General features: G+C 32.9%; 1 protein-coding gene across 2 annotated transcripts in view; it reads right to left on the reverse strand.

The window, feature by feature from the left end:
• LOC128167287 (ciliogenesis and planar polarity effector 1-like) overlaps nt 1–24536 on the reverse strand; it is a 44121-nt gene that overhangs the window by 14389 nt on the left and 5196 nt on the right. Inside the window, exons 5-18 of one of the 2 annotated variants that reach the window (XM_052832906.1) lie at nt 23939–24165; nt 14951–15057; nt 14545–14799; nt 13123–13305; nt 11629–11927; nt 10488–11334; nt 8298–8479; nt 5624–5683; nt 4863–4937; nt 3896–4116; nt 3536–3707; nt 3210–3435; nt 2984–3114; nt 2612–2838 (exon numbers count right to left, since the gene is read on the reverse strand). In XM_052832906.1, coding sequence (XP_052688866.1) covers nt 2612–2838; nt 2984–3114; nt 3210–3435; nt 3536–3707; nt 3896–4116; nt 4863–4937; nt 5624–5683; nt 8298–8479; nt 10488–11334; nt 11629–11927; nt 13123–13305; nt 14545–14799; nt 14951–15057; nt 23939–24165 — 3212 coding nt within the window. The remainder of the gene's footprint in view (nt 1–2611; nt 2839–2983; nt 3115–3209; nt 3436–3535; nt 3708–3895; nt 4117–4862; nt 4938–5623; nt 5684–8297; nt 8480–10487; nt 11335–11628; nt 11928–13122; nt 13306–14544; nt 14800–14950; nt 15058–23938; nt 24166–24536) is intronic. The other variant, XM_052832907.1, reaches the window with a different exon arrangement.

Raw genomic sequence — 24536 nt, forward strand, 5'->3', positions numbered from 1 at the left:
CAAAATCATATATCATCTGTTAAAAAATTGTATGATAATCATATGTTCATATATTAATCAATATAATAATATAAAATTAAATATTGCATCCTATCATACTAACAATATATATCATATAATACAATAAAATACTGCAATAAACAAAGATGATATTGTAAATATGAAATGACATTGTATTGTGTTAAACCTTATTGTATTTGATCACATAATACAACATTATTATATATAATACAATATTGTATTATATGATACAATATCATATTACATAATACATCATAACATTGAAACATATGATATTATATTGTATAATATAGTATGATATATTGTATTGTATGATATTTATATAATATGTATAATATTTGATACATAATATGATATTGTATTATATGATACAATATAATTTGATATAACATTGTATCATATCAAATGATACAATATTATGTGATAAAGTAAAATATTATATAATACAATATTATATAATACAATATCATACATACATATTGTATCATATGATACAATAATATATCATATAAACCAATATCATATTATACAATATCGTATGATACGATAATATATAATATTACAATATGATATAATACAGTTTCGTGTGATATAATTGTAAATTACAGAATCCAATATCATATTATACAATATCGTATGATACAATTTAATATACAATACTATACAAAACAGTATCATGATACAATATCATATCATAAAATATCAAAAAAATTGATACAATATCATATCGCATTATATAAGTTTTTACAATATAACATATGATATTATATTGTATCATATTAAACAAAAGTGTTTCATATCATACAATACTTTATCATAAGAATCATGTTATATCATTTAACAACAACCTCATCTTTCTATCAAGCAGGTTTAAGTGAGGTAGGAGATTTCCTTAGCATCCTTGATAATGGAGATCAGGCTCTGCATCTGAAGCAACCTCTGCCTTTCATTTATAATATAGTTAAATCAACTATGCAAGCTATCATCTATAAAACATGTGACCTGTTCAAAAAAAATCTAAACCTCATCCAGCATCCGAAACCTTTAACTCAGATTCAGCATTCAAGCCTGTCAGGTGCATCAGTATACATAAGACGCATCTCCATGCAAGTTCGGTGAAGTTCAGACCAGTAATAACTAAGATATCATCATCAGAGGGCACTAGAAATTAAAACTTAACCTGCTCCAGCATCCGCAACCTATGGCTTAGATTCAACATCCATGCCTGTCAGGTGCATCTGTATCATAAGACACACCATCCATTCAAGTTTGGTGAAGTTAGGACCTGTAATAACTAAGATATATTTTTTAGCATCCTTGATAATGGAGATCAAGCTCTGCATCTGAAGTTTCCTCTGTGATTCATTCATATTACAGTTTAGTCAACTATGCAAGTTGAAATAGTACTATCATCTATTAAACATGTGACCTATTCCAAAAAACTTAACCATATCCAGCATCTGAAACCTATGGCTCAGACTCAGCATTCAAGCCTGTCAGGTGCATCAGTATCATAAGACGCACCATCCATTGAAGTCTGGTGAAGTTAGGACAAGCAATAACTAAGATATAATCATCAGAGGGCACCTGTTTCAAAAACTTTAACCTGGTCCAACAACCTTAACCTCCTCCAGCATCCGAAACCTATGGCTCAGATTCAGCATTCAAGCCTGTCTGGTGCATCAGTATCATAAGACGCACCATCCATAGCAGTCTGGTGAAGTTAGGACCAGTAGTAACTAAGATATCATCATCAGAGGGCACCTGCAACAAAAACTTTAACCAGCTCTAAAAACCTTAACCTCCTTCAGCATCTGTAACCTATAGCTCAGATTCAGCACCCAAGCCTGCCTGGTGCATCAGTATCATAAGACACACCATCCATGCAAGTTTGGTGAAGTACGGACCAGCAGTAACTTAGATATTGCTATCAAAGGGCACCTGCAACAAAAACTTTAACCTGCTCCAAAAACCTTAACCTCCTCCAGCATCCGAAACCTATAGCTCAGATTCAGCACTCAAGCCTGTCTGGTGCATCAGTATCATAAGACACACCATCCATGCAAGTTTGGTGAAGTACGGACCTGCAGTAACTTAGATATTGCTATCAAAGGGCACCTGCAACAAAAACTTTAACCTGGTCCAACAACCTTAACCTCCTCCAGCATCTGAAATTTAGGACTCAGATTCAGCATCCTAGTCTTTCAAGTCCATAAGTAGGTCCAGATGCATCATCCATGCAAGTTTGGTGAAGATAGGACAAGTAATAGCTTAGATACAGGACATGCAACAAAAACTTTAACCAGGTCCGGACGCCGACGCCGACGCCGACGCCGAGGGTATAGCATAAGCTCCCCCTGACTTCGTCTCGGTGAGCTAAAAATTGTAACATGCGCGAAAATTATGCTTCGCGTCGGTTGACAATGGTTTTCTCGGGGTGTCAATTTCAACTGTTACCCTCCCAAACAGGCACTATTTATATAATAACATATGACTAAAGTACACATCATTTTAAACATAAAATTAAAGGAATAAATTGACACATTCAACCTTAAACATTGCGAGTAAGTGACCTAGCATTCAGCCTTACCTCACTGGTATCCGAGGGCTGGGGACAATAAAGAGGTGGAGCTGGGAGATAAAGGTCCTGAGGAACAAGTGGTGACATCTGAGCCACTGTGTCCATTAGGCGGTGCACCAAAGTGGTTAGAAGCCAAGGAACCACCTCCACAGAGCTCACAATGCCCGCTGTCAATATGTCCTCCATTGTTCTTGACAGTTGAACAATGTTTGTTTCATTACTTATTGGTATAAATCCTATCAAAAAAAAATAAATACACAAAGTCTGGTCAGCTGATTAAGAAATGTTAAAGAATGAAATTTGATTTACCCCATCAACATTCTGTTTAAACACATGTGACAAATCCAGTTCAAAATTCCTAAATATTGACTTGACATTTACCCTCATTAGCCTCCTCGTGCGCAGCACCTTTCTGGCCACCCCTTTTGTGCAGATGGACAAGGGATTCTAACTTTCTCTGCAGAAGAGAAGCAGGTTCCAGGGACTGAGGAATCTCTAAGGGCTTCTTTTTCCTGAGATAAATCGAAAATGATTTTATGAAAATCTTCCTCTATGTTCAATATCATATTCTGCAAAAGAGTTTGGATGTAATTCTTGCCAAACTTACTTTTTATACACCCTCGGGGCTATACCCCTGTGCTGGGTACAGGCCACAGATAACAGGAATCCGACTTTCCAGTCCCCCATCTGGTCAGCGAACCACGCTGCCTCACACACCAACCCACTCAGTAACAGGTACTCCAGGGTACGCTCAGTGGTCCACACCCGACTCAGCCCTTCCTTGGCGACATGTCTGTTAATGTCATCATGGTATCGGGGAATGATTCTACTGTCTGTCAATTAAAAAAAATGCCAAATTAAAGTCATAATCTAGAAAACAGGTTCAAAACATCTAAAATGCGTAGCTGCCAAAAACTGAATATAGCACTATACCTTTATTAGTGTTTCCCAAGTGGATGGAGGGCAGGGGCTGAGGACAATGGGGAGGAAAGACATACATAGTCTCGTTGGTGAAGTAGGCAGCCATGAAGCGGGCCATGCTCTGTACTAGCTGCCTCACCCCCTTGTTCTTGATACAGGGCACCTGATGTTCCCCTCCATAAGGCTGTAGGGATAGACAGTATCAGATTATACTGAGGTAGAAATCAATATGTTCAAGCAATATATCTATGCATATCTTGGAATATCCCATGGAATTATCTGAACGAATGGAGTGAGATGAAACAATGATACTAAAGTGAGCATTGTAAGTGCTGCATTACAAAAATGAAGAAGATAGCATGGACAGTCTACCTCCATCCTCATGGAATTGTAAACAATGGTCATTAGTGGAGGTTTCTCCACCCCCGCTCCACTTGTTGGCAGCTGGTGGTCCAATATGGAGGAGGACACATTTCCCTGGACAATTAGAGAGTCCACAAAGTCCACACATTTCCCAAGACCTTCCTTTATAATGTAGGTGTACAATACAGAATGCAGGTTATGGCTTATTCTCTCCACATCCTCTGCCTTGTCTACAACCAATTTCTGAATGTTAAAACTCTAGCCAAATGCTCTGCAAGAAATTCTGCTGTTCTTTATATCTATAAGCATTTGAATGTCACCTTGTTATACTGTAAACGTTTTAGATTTTTTGTGTGCAATATCAGGCTGAAATGTTAGTTTAAATTTAATTGAGAAAAAATCTTAGAAATAAATACAGTGTTTTTGCATATGTGATACAGCTAACTTCATAATGGGCATATCAGCCTGCAGAGCTAATACTGATGTGCATGCAGGGCTGATACGGATCTGTATCACATCCCTTGTGGAACTTCTCTGGTTTTTCCCCTTTAGAATTAGATAAAAATTGAAAAAAAAACATCTAACGTAATCATGTCTTGATTGAAATGAGGCATAGAAAATAGCTCTGATGTTATTACTGAAGTATGTAATAAATATAATAATACATACCCTTCTCCATATTACACTCTGTACTGTATCAGCCCTCGACCATTATCAGCCTTCGGGTCTTCGACCATCCAGCTGATATTGGTGTCTTAGGCTGATACAGGGTGTAAAGTAGAGAAGGGTATGTATTATTCTCTAGGTATATACATATCTGTATACAGTTTAACATTGTACCTTATATAGAAGAACCACCAAAAAAAAAAAAATTAAAATACAAATGTATACATGTAATAAGTTTACAGTACATGCAAATCTTTCATTTAAATGGCCAATTCGATGGTTGATGTTTGGTGCTTAATTCAATACACACCTGTTAGGTGCTCTATCTCTTTCTTCCAAGCATCTACAGCTTTGGTGTGCATTCCATCTAGACTGAGCTTCTCCCCTAGAGAAAAGGTCAGAGTTAAAACTACATTTAGTATTGTTAGATTTTTCTAATATAGCTTTAATTACATACATAGATTTCATAAAGAGTTACATCAGTTCTGAATGGATACAATGGTGCTCCCAAAATACCCTTTGTGTTATACAGTAAAACACGCTTATAATGAAGTGCCAGGGTCGGGCGATTTTACTTCATTATAAGTGTAATTCGTTATATCCGTCAAGTTTACAACATATAATAAAGTCATGGGGAATGAAAATCACTTCACTGTAAGCATCAATTCTTTATAAGCATGTTCGCTATAACCCTGTTTTACTGTATATTGTAGCATAACAGAAATTTTCTTTTCTGAGGCATGTAGTTTGAACAAACAAGTCAAGATATAAAACTCCATTTTGACATACTAGTATTTCCATTTATGCTTGTGCCAAGTAATAAATCATGAGATCCATGTGCATTTCTCCCAACAACAAACAAACCCCTTTCTCTCAAACCTACGATCCACCAACAAATATTCTATTGTCATTTGATGACATTGGTGTACATGTACTTGTAATAAATAATTCTTTGAAAAATTAACTTTGCATTCTTTATTAATTTATTACAGGGGTAGTACAGGTACATGTACATCAAATGAGAAAAATCAAACACAAGAAGATAAATTTTAGAGAAAAACCACTTCTTACAACACAGAATCTGATATTCTCCCTGAAAACACCTTTGATAAAACTGCTCCTCTTTCCACCCTAGGCAGGAATAAATTGGTTCAGAAACTGTACATGAAACACATTTTGCATATATATTACATGTCTATTTATCAGAATATTTGTACACATGAATTAGATTTTGAATTATGTAATGCATTATTTAAGAAGTACATGTATTTTATTCAATATATACATGTAAATACATTAAATTGGATTGAACGGCAGGCAACATGCTTAGCGTTATTTTCACTCCTATATTCAAGGTACAATTCTGTTAATATATAATTTTGCACAGGATACATCTCTAAATTTTTGTAGGTTAATATCATATATTATAACATGAACATATGTATTACAAATTTTAGAAAATGAAATGCTTTCAAGCACTGTTGATTTTATTTTTAATATTTCATATGCATTAAATTACAATAAATGTATTCTGATAGAAAGAACAAATACCATCAAAAAATACAGGGTATACATTATATGGTTACAACTGATATGTCATAAATTCAGGAAACCTTCATCAAGAAATGAATATATAGAACTCTGTGTATAATGTCTGTTTGTGATAACTTCCAGCAAAATGCAATGAATCTAAGTGTTATTTTGCATGGCAAGTAGTTTTTTATTTGTATTTGAATAACGTACATATTTTATAAATTGAATTTTAGAACTTTTCCAACAAGAATTTCGAGAAACCCCCCCTATGAATCATGCTGTGTAATATTTCAATATACAGTAGAATTAATTCCATCAAATTACATATCAGTAATCTAAATATTTCTGAGAAATTGTATGGATCCAAGCAATATTGAACTCTAGTCTCATCCAACCAGATGCTCAGCTGTTTCCATTAATCTCAGAATAGCAAGAATCGAGGGATTAAGGGTTTGAGAGATCAAGAGTTTGAGTATTAAGAGTAAATTTGCTTAGTTATATAGGGAAAATCCGAGCCAAAGACTCTTTTTTAGAGCAATCAAGAACTTTGAGCGATCGAAGTTCGAGTCATTAAGACTTTCCTGTATTATCTCCACAACACAAAAAAATAATTAAATAAATAATAATACTTTTCACAGAAATCTGTGTAAAATAAAAATGACTTCATGTGACTTATAATTTTTAATTTAAGTATGTTGAAATTATGTTTAAAATTAAACAACTCTTCATTGATTTTAAAAAACCTAAAATAAGAGGCCACCTGTCTTAACTTGCCAGTTTGTCATACTCCCACAAGTGGCCTCTTAAAACAGGTGTGACTGCATGTACATCTTTCTTGAACTGATTTTGCATAAATGATGGAAAATTCCATAAACAGTTACACTGAACACACTTTCCAGAATGCGAATCACATTAAATGTCAAGGTACAAATGTAAATTATTTTTCACGTTGTTAAAAATGTGAACAACATCATTAACAAAAGGCCCAGGGGCCACATAGCTCACCTGAGCAACAATAGCCTTAACTCTGATCAAATTAGCATTACAGTATCAAAATCAAAATATCTTGACAACTAAGTACAGTAAATCTTGCTCAAAATTTTTTAAAACTCTGCCAATTTATATCCAGTTCTCACCCCCCTCTCCCCATTGCATTGTGGTCCTGCCTTACACCTGGGGACCATGATTTAGAAAAAAAAAAAAACTTGACTCTACACTTTTTGATGATTCCTCCACACAAGTTTGAGCTTATCTGGCCTAATAGTTTTTAAGAAGAAGATTTTAAAAGATTCTATTTATATACTCCAATGTAAAAATTCATCCTCCCATTGTGGCCCCACCCTACCCCTGGGGACCATGATTTGAACGAACTTAAAATCTACACTATTTGAGGATGCTTCCACTCTAATTTGAGTCTACCTAAAGATGCTTCCATAAAAGTTACAGCTTTTCTGGCCAAATAGTTTTTGAGAAGATTTTTGAAAAATACCAACAAATTTTCAATAATTATAAATTATCTCCCTTTAAAGAGAATGTGGCCCTTCATTTAACAAACTTGGATTCCCTTCACCAAGTGATGCTTTGTGCCAACTTTGGTTGAAATCTGCCCCGTGGTTCTGGAGAAGAAGACAAAAATGTGAAAAGTTTTGAATGAAAAAGCCAACACCAACGCCAACAACAGACAATGGATATATTTTGATCAAATAAGCTCACTTGAGCTTTCAGCTCAGGTGAGCTAAAAATGTAAACAACATCTGTTTTTAATGGATAAGGCCAACTACCGTAGATTTTCCTATTTTATCATATTACACATCAAAATATTTCAAACTTTTGCAATATCAAAATACTGTAGGTTTCTTATTTTAAGTGAGTTCTTAATTCCACAATTCAACTGTTTGGCATCGAACCGCAGGAAATATAATATTTTGAACATCTAATTTTTATCATAGTTTTATTAAGTTTTCATCTGTCCGAAAAATAAAAGCAAGATTTTAAAATTTGCGAAATTTATTTCTGATTTTACAAGGTTTTAATTTCTAGCGTTTAATTAGGAATCTACAGTATTGTATTTGTTTGCTATATTTACAAAGAGAAGCATCCCCTTACTTGTAATTTATACCAATCATTAGGCAATCTTTTCATAATTACATTTCAGTAAAAAGGAATCTTGGTTCTTTCAGTCATATGTAACCCTTGGGCTGAGTGAATTCACCTTGTGGTACTTTGGTTGCAGCTTTCCTGGGAGTGCTGCCATCAATCTGATGAATAATTTGCTCTACTGCAAACATCAGACTCCGCAGCTGTTCTGCCTCTCTCTGGACTCCACCGCGGTGCTGGAGAGCCGCCTGGAACTGAATCAAACCCTGGTACAGCAGCTTCCAGGCCCCACACAACCTGTCCAAAGAGACATTACACTTGGTTTGTAATTATCAACCCCCACTATTTATCACTATTTGTTCATGAAGGAAATGAGTCAGAGGATCTTTTATCGTTTAAAGATAATTACTATTTATTACCAAACTTGAGATTTTTTAAGACACTCTTATTTTAGTCACAAAAATATTCTATTTTTCTATTTGCCATATCACTATTTTTAAATATTACTTGGAATATGTGGAAATGCTTTTTCAGAACAATTTTTTACATGTACATGTACTTAGTATCTTGATGTGTGTGTTATCATTATTACAAGATATTTCACGTAGAATTTGATATGCATTTCTGTTACATGTTGTTTAACTAAATATTAAAGATAGAGAGTCAAAAGAACATGATTCCATGGCAAAAGGTTGTTTTAATCTTGCGCAATAACTCTAGTAATAACCCAATATTTATGTTGATAAAAAAGGTAAATTTCATCCAAACTATGTTAGTTAAACTTTAATATTTACATTTTCAACTGTCTTTGTCTGTGATAACATTACGAATCAACTTTGTACCCTATAACCCAATAACTTCATAAAAAATGAGTGACACAAAATGGGTGTATCTTAAAGCATAACCGAGTTATACTTAAACAAGTTATAAGGAATCATTCTTTGAATATTATGAGGTGATAATTTCGGTCAGGGCGTGGTCAAATCTATCATATAGCCCTTCAGGCTTTATTGGACTTGACCACGCCCGACCGAAATTATCACCTCATTATACTCAAAGAATGATTCCTTATTCCTTAAATATTCATGAATGATATGAACCCAAAGGACTGCCAATGATAAGACTGTCGAGCCGAGGCTCTAAAAGTCATTTTTTGATAACTGTGTAAAACAAAAATTCCATTTGAGGGATTTTATATGTTGTTATTAAGCATATTTATACCAAAAGGTTTGTTGTTTCATGGGGGGGGGGGGGGGTGACATTTGTCTACAGACCAAGATACATTCCAAAAAAGCATTTTGCTTTGTAACGTTTCAAAAAATAATTATCAAATATGAATTAAACTGAAAAGGACAGTGCAGTATGGTCTAATATCTGCCCTAAATTTTAACCAATTTTTAAATAGTGTCGTATAAAAATCAAATTTTCATAAATCATTGTACAGTGGACGCCTATCACGTTAATCTTGATTTGAACCACCATTGCTCATTGGCTATTTATCTATGACGTCAACTTTATGACCTTATTCCCGCAAATTTGCAAACGGATGAAAATATTCTCATTTTTGCTTTATATTTTGCATTCGGAAGTAAAGAGCACAGGTCTGCTCAAGTAAGATTTTAACATATGTTTTTCTTCAGATAATTATACACATTATACTATAAAATGGTACTTGAGCAAGCCTGCGCTCAATGTTTCCCAGTCGAAAAATCATTGGAAAACACCCATATTTTGCCTCAAAACATCCATTTATCAAAATTAGGCAATCTTCATGACGTCATTCCTACACTATGACGTCACTGTGGTGATAACCTTTTGCACCCTTATTTCTAATATGATTCTAACTATCTTCGCCCTTATTTTTAAAGCACTTTATAAAACTTCAATTTTGGGGGCAAAAAATGCATAAAACCGCGCATAGTCCCTTACTTAATATCTAACGTAAACATGTGATTATTAAGCTTTTAAGCACATATCTGTTGCTAGATAATATTTATCTCACTCAGAGAGACTGATTTCAATGAAATTTTTTTTGGACCCCCTGTAAGCATAACTTTTGTTTTAAAATTAATAATTTGACTGCAAATTTTATTTTGTTATAAATTAGTTAGGATTTGATTATACTTTTTAGTAGATAACTTTGTTTTTTAATATCTGTCAGAAATTCTGAAATATTTGGATGTAAAATGAAGGCGGGAAACAGGCGTTAGCGTTTACAGTTCTTTCTTCTCTACATTGTACATGGCATGCAACCAGGAATTCAGTATCTGAAGCACTTGTAACCAGTATTGAAAATGATATCTACCTCTTTCCAGGAAGCTGGGACTGTTGATCCAGACCCAGAGTTCTAGGGTCCGTGTATATTATCTCCCTAGCAACAGATCTTGGTGACAGATGAGCCTTCATCAATATAGCTGGCTCATAAGCATGTCTCTGTTGACCCCTGACCTCTAAAGGTAAGCCTGTGTAAGCCGCTGAGGACTTAGGCACCCATACGTAAACTCGATTCAAAATGGATTCGGCAAATTTGAGTAAGGCATAGCAACCTGAAAGAGTTTTGATCCTTGGATCTGAGGCATACAATTCTCTGTTATTTAGCACAAGTTCTAATGTATCATGGACTAACTTCAAAGCTCGGGGCATGAGATGTTGATTGATAATATCAAAACGTAGAAGTTCCATGATTTTCTTGAATGTGTTGACAATGAAGAACAGCCTCGGATTTTGAGCTGCTGACGGCTTAAGATGCCTCTGTGTTAAAATCTCTTCCATGTTCGGAAAATCAAGAACAATGGAAAAAAGTTTCACAAAATTGTGGGTGACATATTTGGTTGTAGTATCAGTCTCTGTGTTCCACGGATCAGTGTAGGAAACAGCTAACTTCCAGCAGGTGAACAGAGAGTTTTCCGCCACCTCAAAATGTCTACAAATAGCTTCCAGGTTTGTCAATCCAGCAGTGTTATCTAAATCAATCACATCATCATCACACTCAGCAAAAAGGATCTTGCCATGGCTGAGGGCGTCAAAGCCCCGATGTTCTTGCTCCAGGAAACTGATATCCTCACTATCCAGGGTACCATTCAAGGTGCTGTCTGGCTCCTCAAACTGAAAGTGTCTCTTCTTGGACAAAGGTATCCTTCCTTGCTTTCCACCTGTAACACAATCATAAGTTTTCCTAAATAAAAGTATCTTTATCGATTACAAAGGATTTTGATTCATTTTTTTCAGGTTAGCAAAATGATTAAATGAAGTCTTCCTACGTGGCACTCTAACCAACATACCATACTAAAAGCAGCTTAAGTTGGTTTGAAATTTTAAATAATCTTCAAGTACGGTTTATCTGATTTTAAATGATATTGAACAATTATGAACAGCAACACAAACCTAAGTTTGATATGATATATCTGTTTTCAAATAATTTTGAACCATTGGGAACAACGACTGACCTGAGTGAGCTGGGAGATGATAGGCTGTCACAATGGAGTGGTCCAAGTCCTCCTGTTCCATAATTCTCTGCATGTGTTTGGAAGACAACAAAATCAGCTCCCTCATCAGGGACACACAGGTGACATCAGCGTTTATCTGGATCACTGTCACCATGAATCCATCGGAGAAGAGGATTATGGGTAATCCAGGGTGTGTGGTGACAGAGAACTTTTGGCCCATCTTATCGGCCTCGGAGGTGGTGGAGCTCGGTGACACCGGTCGACCGTCCACAGAAAACACCTTCCCTTCTTCTCCCGTGCTGCCAGAATTAGAGCAGGAATCAGAAATTGAAGCAGAATAACAAAAATAGAATCTTTGAATTTACTTGAAAAATGCTTGCAAAATGTCAAAGATATAGTCTCCCCCCCCCTCCCCCCAAAAAATACATGTAATTGCTTAATATAACATGTAAACTCGAAAGCATGGATGGATATTGTTGGGGTATGTTCAGTAATGTACCACTCTTTAGATATATGCATTTTTTTCTCACTAGAACACTGCATACACTGAATATTAAATACATGTAAATGGAACAATTCTCCACAAATATTGAAAAAAAAGTATTTTTCTTATAAATGATACATACAAATTTTGTCAATCTGGTAACTTGAGTACAGTGTAGAATCAATTTACCATTAGTGATATAATGTTCATTTGTATGAGATATAGGTCATTTTAAGGTACCTTGAAATAATTCTCAGTAAAAAAATATGCAAGCTAACTCAAGATTCCTACCTATGTTACATTTTATATACATATACACACATTTCAGTATATCTGCCTAAGTATCCAATATAGAGGATTAATGCAATGCAAAGTAGAATTAATCACAAATTAAAATAATTTAAATACAAGGCTCAATTTATCAAATACTTTAAATCAAGCCCTTTTTTCATAACAAGGTTCATAGACTTTTCCATACTAGCTATGAAGATAGTGATCATTGCAGAAAAAAGTTGTATAACCTGCTTGCATAGGTTGTATTTTTTCTACAAAGCTTAGAGCTACCTTCATCCCAAATCACAAAAGCATTTCATTGTTTAATTGAAAGCATTTCATTATTTAATTGAAAGCATTTCATTGTTTAATTGAAAGCATTTCATTGTTTAATTGAAAGCATTTCATTGTTTAATTGAAAGCATTTCATTGTTTAATTGAAAGCATTTCATTGTTTAATTGAAAGCATTTCATTGTTTAATTGAAAGCATTTCATTATCTAATTGAACTAAAATTACGGTTATCTCTCCTTGTTTGACCAATTGTTTTTATTGGTCATTAATGAAATTTCATATGATTATCTTTATAGATTTAAACAAATCATTTGATAACTTTTAAATTTTGAATCAATGGTTGAAACTTAAATTATCATGGTATTTAAATTAAGTGCAGATATTTGTACATATCATATAATTTATAGTGGAAGTTCTTTCCATCTATCTACCAGTACATTGTACCTTATAATCTGTAACGGATGCAGCGGTAGGTAGTAGGAAGGTCCTAGATTCAAGCCCTGTCCGTGAATGTTAAGAATCAAGGGTTCTCCCAGTCGACTAACAATACACACAGACCCACTCTTCATGATGCACACCAGGAACAGGTCATCTGCTGTCCAGGCCATGTCAGCCACCCAGTAAATCCTGGAGAAAACAAAACAACCAATCCACTCAGTCTGCATTACAGGAAATGAATTTTTAAATGTTTTATATCACCTGATATTTTGAATTTTGAATTCTTAAATGGCTTTTTCATTTTAAATCATCTGTGTTACAGGATATGAATTTTCAAATGCTTTTTATTACCTAATATTTTGAACTTTAAAATCATTTTAAATAAGCTGCACATATAATTTCATCCATATTCATTGCCCAAAGTGTGCCTAGCATAATTTAATTAATTTACATTTGTATCATTTAACATCTTGTTGTTAAACCTTTATAATTTAATTCTGGTTGTAACGCGGCATTTGATTGGATAGAAAAATTTAGTTAAATTTGTATAACCTGGTTTGCACGTCACAAGACACGTCACAATGCACCAACGTACTAATTCACTTGACGTTACGTTTGAATTTTGAACAGATTTATATCATTTCTAAAAGTAAAACGGACTCAATTTGTACAGCAAATTCCAGAAAATTAAATTATAAGGAATGAACTCAATATCTACCCAAGTTATACTCGTATAACCTGGGTTGGAGCAATTTACGCTTTTTTATAATCCGCTTCGCGGATTATAAAGCGTAAATTGCCCCAACCCAGGTTATACGAGTATAACTTGGGTAGACATTGAGTTCATTTCTTAAATAACATCTGTATCACAGATACAATATTGACTTCGTTTAAAGGGACCTAGACACAATTTGAGATGGAAATTTTATTTTTATTTTTTTGTATATAATGCTTTACTTGTGTATTTTGTATGATTCACCAGAAGTCATGTTACAAGTGAGATACGGAGAAAAGAAGTTGTTGTTATGTAAACAAAGCTTGAGTCTAAATTTTGTTTACAAATAATGCATGGTACAGAAATTACCTTTACTTTGATAAAATAATTTGTGACAAACAAAAATAACTGATTTAATATGTTCATAAAAAACATCAACAACAAAAAGCAATATCAGATTTAAACTTATACCAATAGAACACATATGTAAACAATAAAAGGATCCGGGCTTTGTTTATCTCAGAGTCAGTAACTCGCTTGTATCTCGATATTTGACTTTCAAATTTTGACAAAACATTAAAAACATCCATACTGACCATTCTAGACTTTTAAAATGAAAAAATAAATTTTGAAAAATTGGAGATCAAATCATGTCTAATTCCCTTTAATTTTCAGACATATAGCAAAAGCACACACCAAACAATATTCCGTACCTTCCCCTAAGTGACCTTTTGTCCTTGACCCCACAACCTTTTAGACTAGAGACCATCACTGTGTCTGTTAGGGGTGAGACAAAAAGCAGACAGGTTAAAGCTGGTCTGTTCTGGTTCATGGCAACTGCGACAATCTGGCCACTCTGGATGTATTTAGCTACTATGGCGCCCCGAGAAGACACAGGTTGAAATCGTGTGTTGATGTGCTGGAATGGATACTTGATGATATTCCATTCAACATGGAATGAAGGGGATCTTGAACAAAAAATAAAGAAGTTAGAAAAGAATTTTTTAAAATCATATTTTTTTTTTGACTTCATATTTATGCAAATCTAAATTTACATACTTTTTTATCATGTAACTGTAAAACTCATGAAGTTGTGCTTCTACATGCATGATAACTTACCCATCAAGATTTGCGTCTGCCCTCGTGAAACGTAATAACAGCGTGACGATGCATACATCAACGTCATTATTGTACATGAAGGAACACTGGCAGCAAAGTCCTAGGCTCTGAAGACAAAACACCAAAAACCAGTTACATAATCATATAGAATCGGTGAATTCTAATCATTTGATTTCCATTTCATTCTAAATTGATAGAATTGTGTTAAAAAACAATATTTAGAACAAAATGAGATGCGACAAACACCCAAAATTTTCAAAAATCACGCTGTAAACATTAAAGAAATGGAACCGGTACCAATAAACAGATATATACCTGAAAAAGAAATGCAAAATTTACAGTAGAAAAATTGTTGAATTTTGATTAATTTTAAGATCTAACCATATGTACCAGTACATCTGATTGAAATTTGATTGATTCCCATCGTAAAAAGGAAGAAAATGGTAATAAACAAAAAAATTCTTATGAGTAAAAACCTGTTAAATAGTGGAATAACTTACAGATAAAGTTGATTTGTCATGGCAACTACAATAATTCTTTTATTATTTTTTTAAACAACTGATCCAAATCATATTTATTCTCAAAATGATATTAGTACATGTATCAAATATCAGCATTTAAATCTCTTTACTTTTGATTTGTGTGCAGGGTTTTATTTAATTCTATTATTTTATTTATTTTACTATCATTCAATTTTTTTTCATGTTTTCAACCATATACACGTACAACTAAAATAATATTTCAACCTTATTAATGATGGGGTACGCATTCTTCAAACATGAAAAACAAGAGGCCCATGGGCCACATTGCTCACCTGAGAAACAATATGTATGATAAAATCCGCTTAATGGAGTCATAATACAAACTATCTGGACAATGTAGTAAAATACATGTAGATCCTGGATAAATAAAAATTCATTCCCCCCCCCCTGGATATTCTGATGTTTATAATCAAGTCCCTTTTCTAACAGGATGATTTTATAGTCATATCACATGTTGAGCATTGCAGTTTTTAAAAAAAAGATTCTATATAATTGTTTATATATAGGATATAAACCTACATCAAACTCTGAGTCCCTTGTGGGGGCCAAGTCTAAACAAATTTAAAGAATCAGCAATATGTCAAAATGCTTGCACATAATTTAAACCATAAATCATAACATTTCAGTTTTTGTGAATAATTAAAATGCTTTCCTTTATAATATTGGATTCCCAATATGGCCTCACTCTACTCCTTAAGATTATTTGATTCAACGAATTTGAATCAATCCTATCTGAGGTCGCATTCACTAAAGTTACAGCTTTTCTAAGCAAATGGCTCTTTAGATCTGAAGATTTTTTAAAGATTTTCTTTCCTCTATATATTCCTAAGTAAATTTTTGCCCCCCCCCCCCCCAAGTTGTGGCCCCATCCTACCCACGGGAATCATGATTTTCACAAATCAGAATCTACCCTACCTGAGGATGCTTCCATACAAGTTTCAGCTTTCCTGGCTGATTAGTTTCTGAGAAGAAAATTTCTAAAGATTTACTCTGTACATTCCTATGTAAAATTTCAACACCCCCCCCCCCCATTGTGGCCCAATCCAACCCTGGGGGTCATGAATTTTACAACGTTGAATTTAAACTTCCTGAGTATGCTTTCACACAAGTTTCAGGTTTTCTGGCCAAATGGGTCTTGAGAAGACAAGTTCTGAAAATTTCTCAAAATTTTTCAATAATTCCTATTTATCTCCCTTTGAAAAAGGGCATGGTTCTTAATTTTCACAACTTTGAATCCCCTTTGCCTAAGAATGCTTTGTGCCAAGTTTGGTTGAAATTGGCCCAGTGGTTCTGGAGAAGATGTTGAAAGTTTACAGACGGAATGAAAGACAGACAGATGGACAGCATGGCTTCTTTTGGCAATTTTTGATCAAATTACCAGTACTATGGTTAAATAAATCTCTTTCCATATGGTACATCAATAAATCCTATCTAGGGAAATGTCAATAAGATAAACTACTAAATAGTACACTACTAGAAGGTTTAATTTAAATGTGTACAAAATAAAGATTTGTGGCCCAAGTCCCCAAAGTTAATAAAGATTCTATTACCTGTGAAATGTTATAATTAATAAATAACTAGAAAAAGCTCATCTAAAAAATATTCCTCATTTCTTAAATACGAAATATGACAGCTAGTTCATAATGCATGTTAAAGTTTTCAAAACAACATGTGACTTGCAACAGTTTTTGTAAATACCAATTAATATTTGCATTTTTCAGTGTCTTGCCTGTGATAAAATTACAATAAATCCAATAAATTCAAATGACATATTGTTGGGGCGCAAACAGTGTTTGCTTATTTATATTCAAATATTTAATCGTACAATTGGTCAATTGCTATTATGAGGTGATAATTTTGAGGAGGCATGATCAAATCTACTCCTCCAATTTTAAGCTTTATTGGATTTGAATATGTTCCGACTAAAATTATCACCTCATAATACTCAAAGAATGGTTCCTTATTCCTTAATTAATGATACACCTTAGCCAGCAAATGAGCAGCAAACTGTTGCTTCAACTGTTTAATTTAGAAAAATTTTGAAAATGGGTGAAATATATTGGTATACATCTGAAAAGAAATCAAAGGGATAGGATAATATTAGTTACCAAGAATGATAATAATTAACACATACAGTTGAACATGGGAATCAATCTCCAACAAACAGAATCCAACATTTAGATCAAACATTGGTTGCCAAGCAACCAACTTAAAAGTCAACACACCTGCAAGAATGTTTACAAAATATTTTCAAGATTCTTCTAAGAAAGTCCCTAAGACAAATTTTTAAGAAAAATTTAGGTCCATCCAAAGAGGCCTCAAGTAAGTGTTGTATGTGAAAAACACATAAGTGTTCAAATCATAATGATGATAATTCATGAAATGTAATTTTAAAGTATCAATTAAAATACATAAACATGTGCTTTTTAAAACTGACTTGTACATGCAGTTGATGAGATTACGTTGATTACATTCAGATTCTTTAAATATAGTCCCATTAATTACAATGGGTCCTTCAAATTCAATACCAAGGAAGATGAGTCAAAAGGAATATATGTATTTTAGAAATTGATATCAAACATTTTTTTTACCTATAGAATATTGGAAAAGGAAAGGATTCTATTTTCAAAATACTGAAATATATCAAAGTATCTAGATAATATGAATTAAATTATTAAACACAGTAGTGGGGGGGGGGGGGGAAGAGATTCAATTATTTTTGACACAAAAGAATCGTTTTTTATAATTATGGGTATGATATAAAAGAAACCATTAAAGATGGAAAATGATGACCCTAGTTGCTAAATCTGGCATCTAAAAGTATAGCCTCTCTCTCTCTCTCTCTCTCTCTCTCTCTCTCTCTCTCTCTCTCTCTCTCTCTCTCTCTCTCTCTCTCTCTTTCTCTCTCCTAAATTAAAACAACATTTAAATAGAATAAATAAAATAATTTGGCAACCTTCTATATTCAAGTGACAGTAACAGTGTTGTGTTGCAGTGTTTAAAACACCAATATAAAGAATGAATCTATTGTATCTGGGCCCTCAAAAAAGAGATAATGGGGAAATGCTTACCAAAAATTGACGTTAGATATGTCAGAAGCTGTCCTAGGATCAAACCAATTCTTAGTAACATTCTTAAGTTAGAATATTTAAGCACTTAGACTAAAGAAGTGTCCTAGCTACCGGTAGGTCATTTAATGTGTTTCTTGGTCCTTGGATAGCTTCATGAACATGCCTGCTGATTCCATATTGCAAAAAAAGCTATAAACAGTAGTGTGTGGGTGTGTTAACATCTTATCTGTACATAAAACATTTTAAGCTACAAATTTAATCCCTAAGATCCAAATGATGTATAAATGATGTATAAGTGTATTTGACTTTTATGCCCTGATATATATCAGATGCCAATATGGCCAGAGATATCAAAAACGCCAAAGTTTCGCTTTCTTATTTGTTGGATCGAGTCAAATGATAAATATTCAGCAAATAAGAAAAGTTCAATGAACTGAAACATCATCAGAAACCATACGATATTGACATAGTTTCAATTTTAAGACAATGATTTTACAAATAAAGCAGTCATGATATACTGTTAAACAACTTTTATTTGTGTGCAAGAAATTTTCATAAGGTTTGCGAGAAAAATTGTCAATGTGAATATTTTTCATTGTAAACCAGTCATCAAATGTTCCAGGTCTGTAACAAAGATAATCTAATAAAAATAAAAGACCTGTGTAACAATGTGAAATGTAATAACAATGCAAAATGTAATAAATCCCTATTTTAATTAAAATTTTGCAATACATGTATTACATTTTACATGAATATTGATGCAAAATATAATAAGGCAAAACGTATTAACATATCAGTATGAACTCATATTATAGCATAATATTAATGTCTTATATCACGCTTTTCATTGTTATGTTATCAAAGTAGCTTGTCAATCTTTGCAACAGTAGTCATTATCAAATAATGATGACTTTCAATCAGATTTATTGATAACATTAAGTTTAACAATATTAATTCATCATGATTACTTCAATCTCAAAGTTAAATATTTCCATATGCATACATAATTGCAACAAATAACTTCATAATCTGGAATGAAGAAACAGTAAAATGTCAAGACGTTTTTTTTCATTACGCAAATGCAATAACACATAGTCTTTTAAAAAACAACCCTTATTTCATTTTGCATTTAATTTATTACATTGTGTGTTGATCTCAACACAAAATGTCATTATGTTAAATGTAATAATGGGAGTTAATTACATTTTGCAGTGTTATTACATTTCATGTTGTTACACGTCTTTTATTTTTATCAGATTATCTGCACCTTAATTTTAATTGATTACGATAAATTGTCAAGAATCAGTTTTTCTCCAGTATATCTCGTAAAAAATTGCTGTAGATAAAAGTTAGTTTAGAGTAATGTTTTTGTTCCCAGCAACTTATTCTTCTCTATCTGTTCAATTTTTAAAATACTTTGATGATAAAATGAATATTTGCTTCATGATCATACGAAATTAGAAAATTATATGTGTATATTTGTTTATATGCAAACTGTGACATGACCATTAAAATTAAATGCTGAAAGAAAAAAGGTAAAGTGAATTAAATGAAAGGTTTAATGACTAAAAGACCATTCAGAATTCATTTTGAATTTTGTGTGCATGCAGATATGCTATTCTCAGTCAAAACATTCTCACAACAAACTTGTTTGTGGGAACATACTTGTGATGACTTTGAAATCTTAAGAACTTTGAGAAAACTCTAAATTTTCACCTAACACATACCATTCAAAAATTTTAAAATGATTTTAAATCCTTTTTTATGATATAATGCAACTTTGTTGACTGATTTCTTGTATCAAAGATTAACACAAGTATAAATATGTAAGCTCATGTAAATCTTCAGGTCAGCCAGGTAAGCTAAACAAAAATTAAACCTAGTTTTAAATTTTATAGAAATTTTCAACATTTGTAATAACTAAAACTGGCCATTCCTGAAAAAAAAAATTGTAGCTAATTTTTCATTTTGACATCAGTCTTTATCAACTTTTTAATTGTGAATTGTTAAAACAAGTGAAGTAAGTTTTTCAAAAGTGAAAGAAATCTTTTATGAAAAGAACTGTGAACTTTTCTGATTAATTGCCTGTGATTTAAATTCACTCCTTTGTCCAAATAATCTTATGAATGAGGATGGAATGATGGTATGGTATATACAAAATGACATCCTAGAATTAAAGGACAATTCAATTACGGTATACATATACATAAGTTGATTGGGTCATATTCTTTGACTTTTTTTGGGAAAGGATAGAATACATTTGGACTGTGCTGGTCCACTCCTTCACAAACAAACTTACCTTCAATTCAAAATGTTTATACTATATAGAAAATTCAAAATACTGTTAGAAATGATGCTGTTTCCACTAGCAACTATTTCAATCATTAGAGAGGTTAAGCATTTAAACATGAACATCTACGGGTACGTGTGGAGCTACAAGTATGTACCAAACTTTGGGTAATGTTAAATAAACTTTACGTGTAAGTGGACGAGAAAAATAATTAGATTTAATATTTCAACATGTTTGGTTTCCTCTCACTGTCTATGAAATAATTCACCGAATTTGATGAAACTAAAAGCATAGTCATCCTCAATTTATCGTCTTATTTACATAAAACAACGTTTGGTACACAATGTATACACAAAATCTATATTTTCATTTAAAAATGCTACAAGTTTTCACCTCCATGTACTTTTTATTCTACCTGGTACACATTTTATACAACTTACTCATACATGTACACGTTCAAATCTTAACCTCTCTTTTATTATAACTTTGATCTGTAAGCTACATTAAATTTCACATTGCACATTTATAAACATTTTTGTTTGAATTTTCATTTTTTTTCTTCCGTATGAATTTTTTTTTATTATGACACTATAATTTTCATTTTTTTCTGACAATCAAAATAATATATATATAACACTTCAATCTTTTATAAGATACTTCAATTTTGTTTACTTAAATTCTAATCATAACAGAAAAACTTTGATTTGCATAATACTGTATTCTCTAAATATTGAGCATATTTCACTGGTCTTCGACCATGACACAGTGTAGTGACAACTGGTATAAGAGTTTAATTACCATATTTGGTTTTTCTGACAAATTACATTGTACTTGATTAGGAGTGGATGAAATAAAATGTAATTCACACCCATTACTTATTTCCATATATAACATAAACAAATGTAGTTCACAAACAATAATTATTTAGCACAAACTTATATCAGAGAGAATTCATGTTTACAAAATTAGTTATCAAGTGCTTAATATATTAGTAAGAAATAGCAGAAACATGACATCAATATGTCCTTTAAAGAGTGCTTTATGACAACTAACTCAATAAATTTAATGGCTTGAGAGGATTATACTTTTAAGGAAACAGTTTTTTCCCAAACATTTCTTGAAGTTAAAACATATATCAGAAAAGAATTTCATATAAATACCAAATACATATAACTACCCCTTTTTGCATATTTTTAAGCACCCGGGGCACATATTATTAATAATACGGTATGTACACTGTAGAATTGACAATTTCAGCATATGTCATGCATGACAAAGAACGTGGGGAATAAGTCGAGGCATAAAAACACTTCAAGTCCATTTGAAAAACCCACAATTATTTTTTACAAATATCACTTTCGTTACATTTATTAGAGATATGTAATCATTTGCATTCAGTATTGCTAAAACCTTAAAAAAATTGACTTCAAATGTAGTTGATATTAAGACATCAAAATATGTATATGCTAATTGAATAATACAAAATGCTGATAAAATCGGATGTTCAGATTATATTTTTTTTATAGAGCGAGTCATACCAATTTTTTTAGAACGTGATAAAACATGTTAATGTCTATCTTTTTTTCAATTTTCAAGACCAAGACTCATTTTATGGTTAAATGCAAATTTTCTTCCTTCATTTCAAGATGATCATCAAATTGTCAAGATCGAATTATGTTTGCGCAATACTAAATTGAGTTTGTTATTTCAAGGATGTTGAAGTAGGTGTATGATTCTAATGAATCGTGTTTTAAATATTTTTTTAAATCTTTGTTGAATTTGTTTAAATTCAAACAACTCATTTGAGGTAAAAAAGGAAAAATTGCGTTATTATGAATTAAACATGTGCACTTAATCATTTTATAGTTGTTTAGTTAACTGCTAAATAAGTTATCGTAAGTATTATTTTTCAAAATAAACTTGCTTCTTTGTTTAGGGGGTACAAATTATGGACTTTAAGACAAAAGATTCGAATTCTTTGTACTATGTACACGCACTAATAAATTCCCTGTAGATATGTAAGCACAGGAATAAAAATATTTGTAGTTAGTACACGTACTAAAATTATGGCTCATAAATCAAGATGAACTAGACATAAATGAGAGGGTTACCATGTCAAACGGCCCCGCTTGATTAAGGACATTAGGATGGAAAACATTACAGACTGAGGACTTTGCTTTGACCTTTGAAATCTCTGACTTAAAATTTTGCATTTGACATTGAGTTTAATTCAGTGTAATTGTAAATCCCAGTCAGTCTTTTGGTTAAATCTGAGCAAGATTTGGGCAAAGAGAAGTAAAGAGAAGTTATGGTCCAAAACAGGATATCAAAGAGATCTGCTGGGACCTTCACATTTGATATAAAAATATAGTTCAAGGTTGCTGTAAAGTTCAACCATTTATCCTTTTGCACTCAGTCTGTGAATAATGAGCTAGATTACGCAAAGAAGAGAAAACATATGGTCCAGACAATGATTTCTGCCTTAGCAACTTTGTTCAAGATCACTGCATCTCCATTGGAAAAGACATCAGTGGATGAAGTATGAGCCAAACCAGGCCAAGGGGATGGGATATACATGCATGATCTGGGAAAGGATTTTTTTTACATAATACTGCTGTGACCTTAACCTTACTACTAGAAAACTTGGTTCATGGTCACTGCATAACCTTTACCCAGAAGCACTCTGCAGGTGAAGTATGAGCCAGATTGGTCAAGGAAATAGATAATCTGCTCCAAGCAAGTGATGTTGAATGGACAGACAGTCAACTTATATAAAAAGCCTGGAGAACAGGACCCAATTAAAAAATCTAACCTGTTAACTTCATGTATGAATGATAAATGTATGAAAAGAAAATTAAATGAACTATACATTTGTCAAAAATGATCATAATTATACTGAAATACTCTGATATCATAATTGCATATCAAGTTTCATTCTCTACTGACATCAAATCTTCAACATAAAATTAAGAATATGAAAATAAATCAAAGAAAATGAAAATAAATTAAGGTATCTATTTTGAAATCTCTTTCATCATTTAAGCTTTTACATAACAAACATTCCTATCACCAGACTTTAAGTTACCTGGTGTGAGAAGAACACAGCTTCAACACAAAGCTCTCTGCACTCTGCAGCGGGGGGCATCTGAATGTCCTGTGGCACGTTGATTCGGTTCCAATGACCTTTGACCTCGGGAACATTGGAATGAAGAAAAGACTGCCCTGTCTGCATGACCCACACATAGATCTGGTCCGTGCCGACAGTGAGCAGGATGTTCCGACAATCATTGGATCCATGGAGGCTCAGTTTTTCTGGAATCATACAGGTGATTAATATTTATCATCTGAGTTAGACCACCATGAATGAATGATTATCAGGTGTGTGAACTAAAACCTTGACAATGGTATATTTAAATATACATTGTTGGCAGATGATTTGGGATCAGGAATCCTATTGGTCACTTCACTCACATGATCGACAATGTCAAACCATGATACAAGAAACATACTTGCTTTACTATATACATGACATACCAAAAATATATAAAACATGGTGTGTTTCATAAACACAACTGCATGCTCACAAGAGGAGCTAATCCATCATTGCATCTTTAACATATACTTTCAATCCTACTTTTTCAATAACAAAGTGGGTATTCAGTAGCCCTTTTGCATATTTGGTT

The sequence above is a fragment of the Crassostrea angulata genome, chromosome 10 (assembly GCF_025612915.1).
Source record: "Crassostrea angulata isolate pt1a10 chromosome 10, ASM2561291v2, whole genome shotgun sequence".
Taxonomy (NCBI): domain Eukaryota; kingdom Metazoa; phylum Mollusca; class Bivalvia; order Ostreida; family Ostreidae; genus Magallana; species Magallana angulata.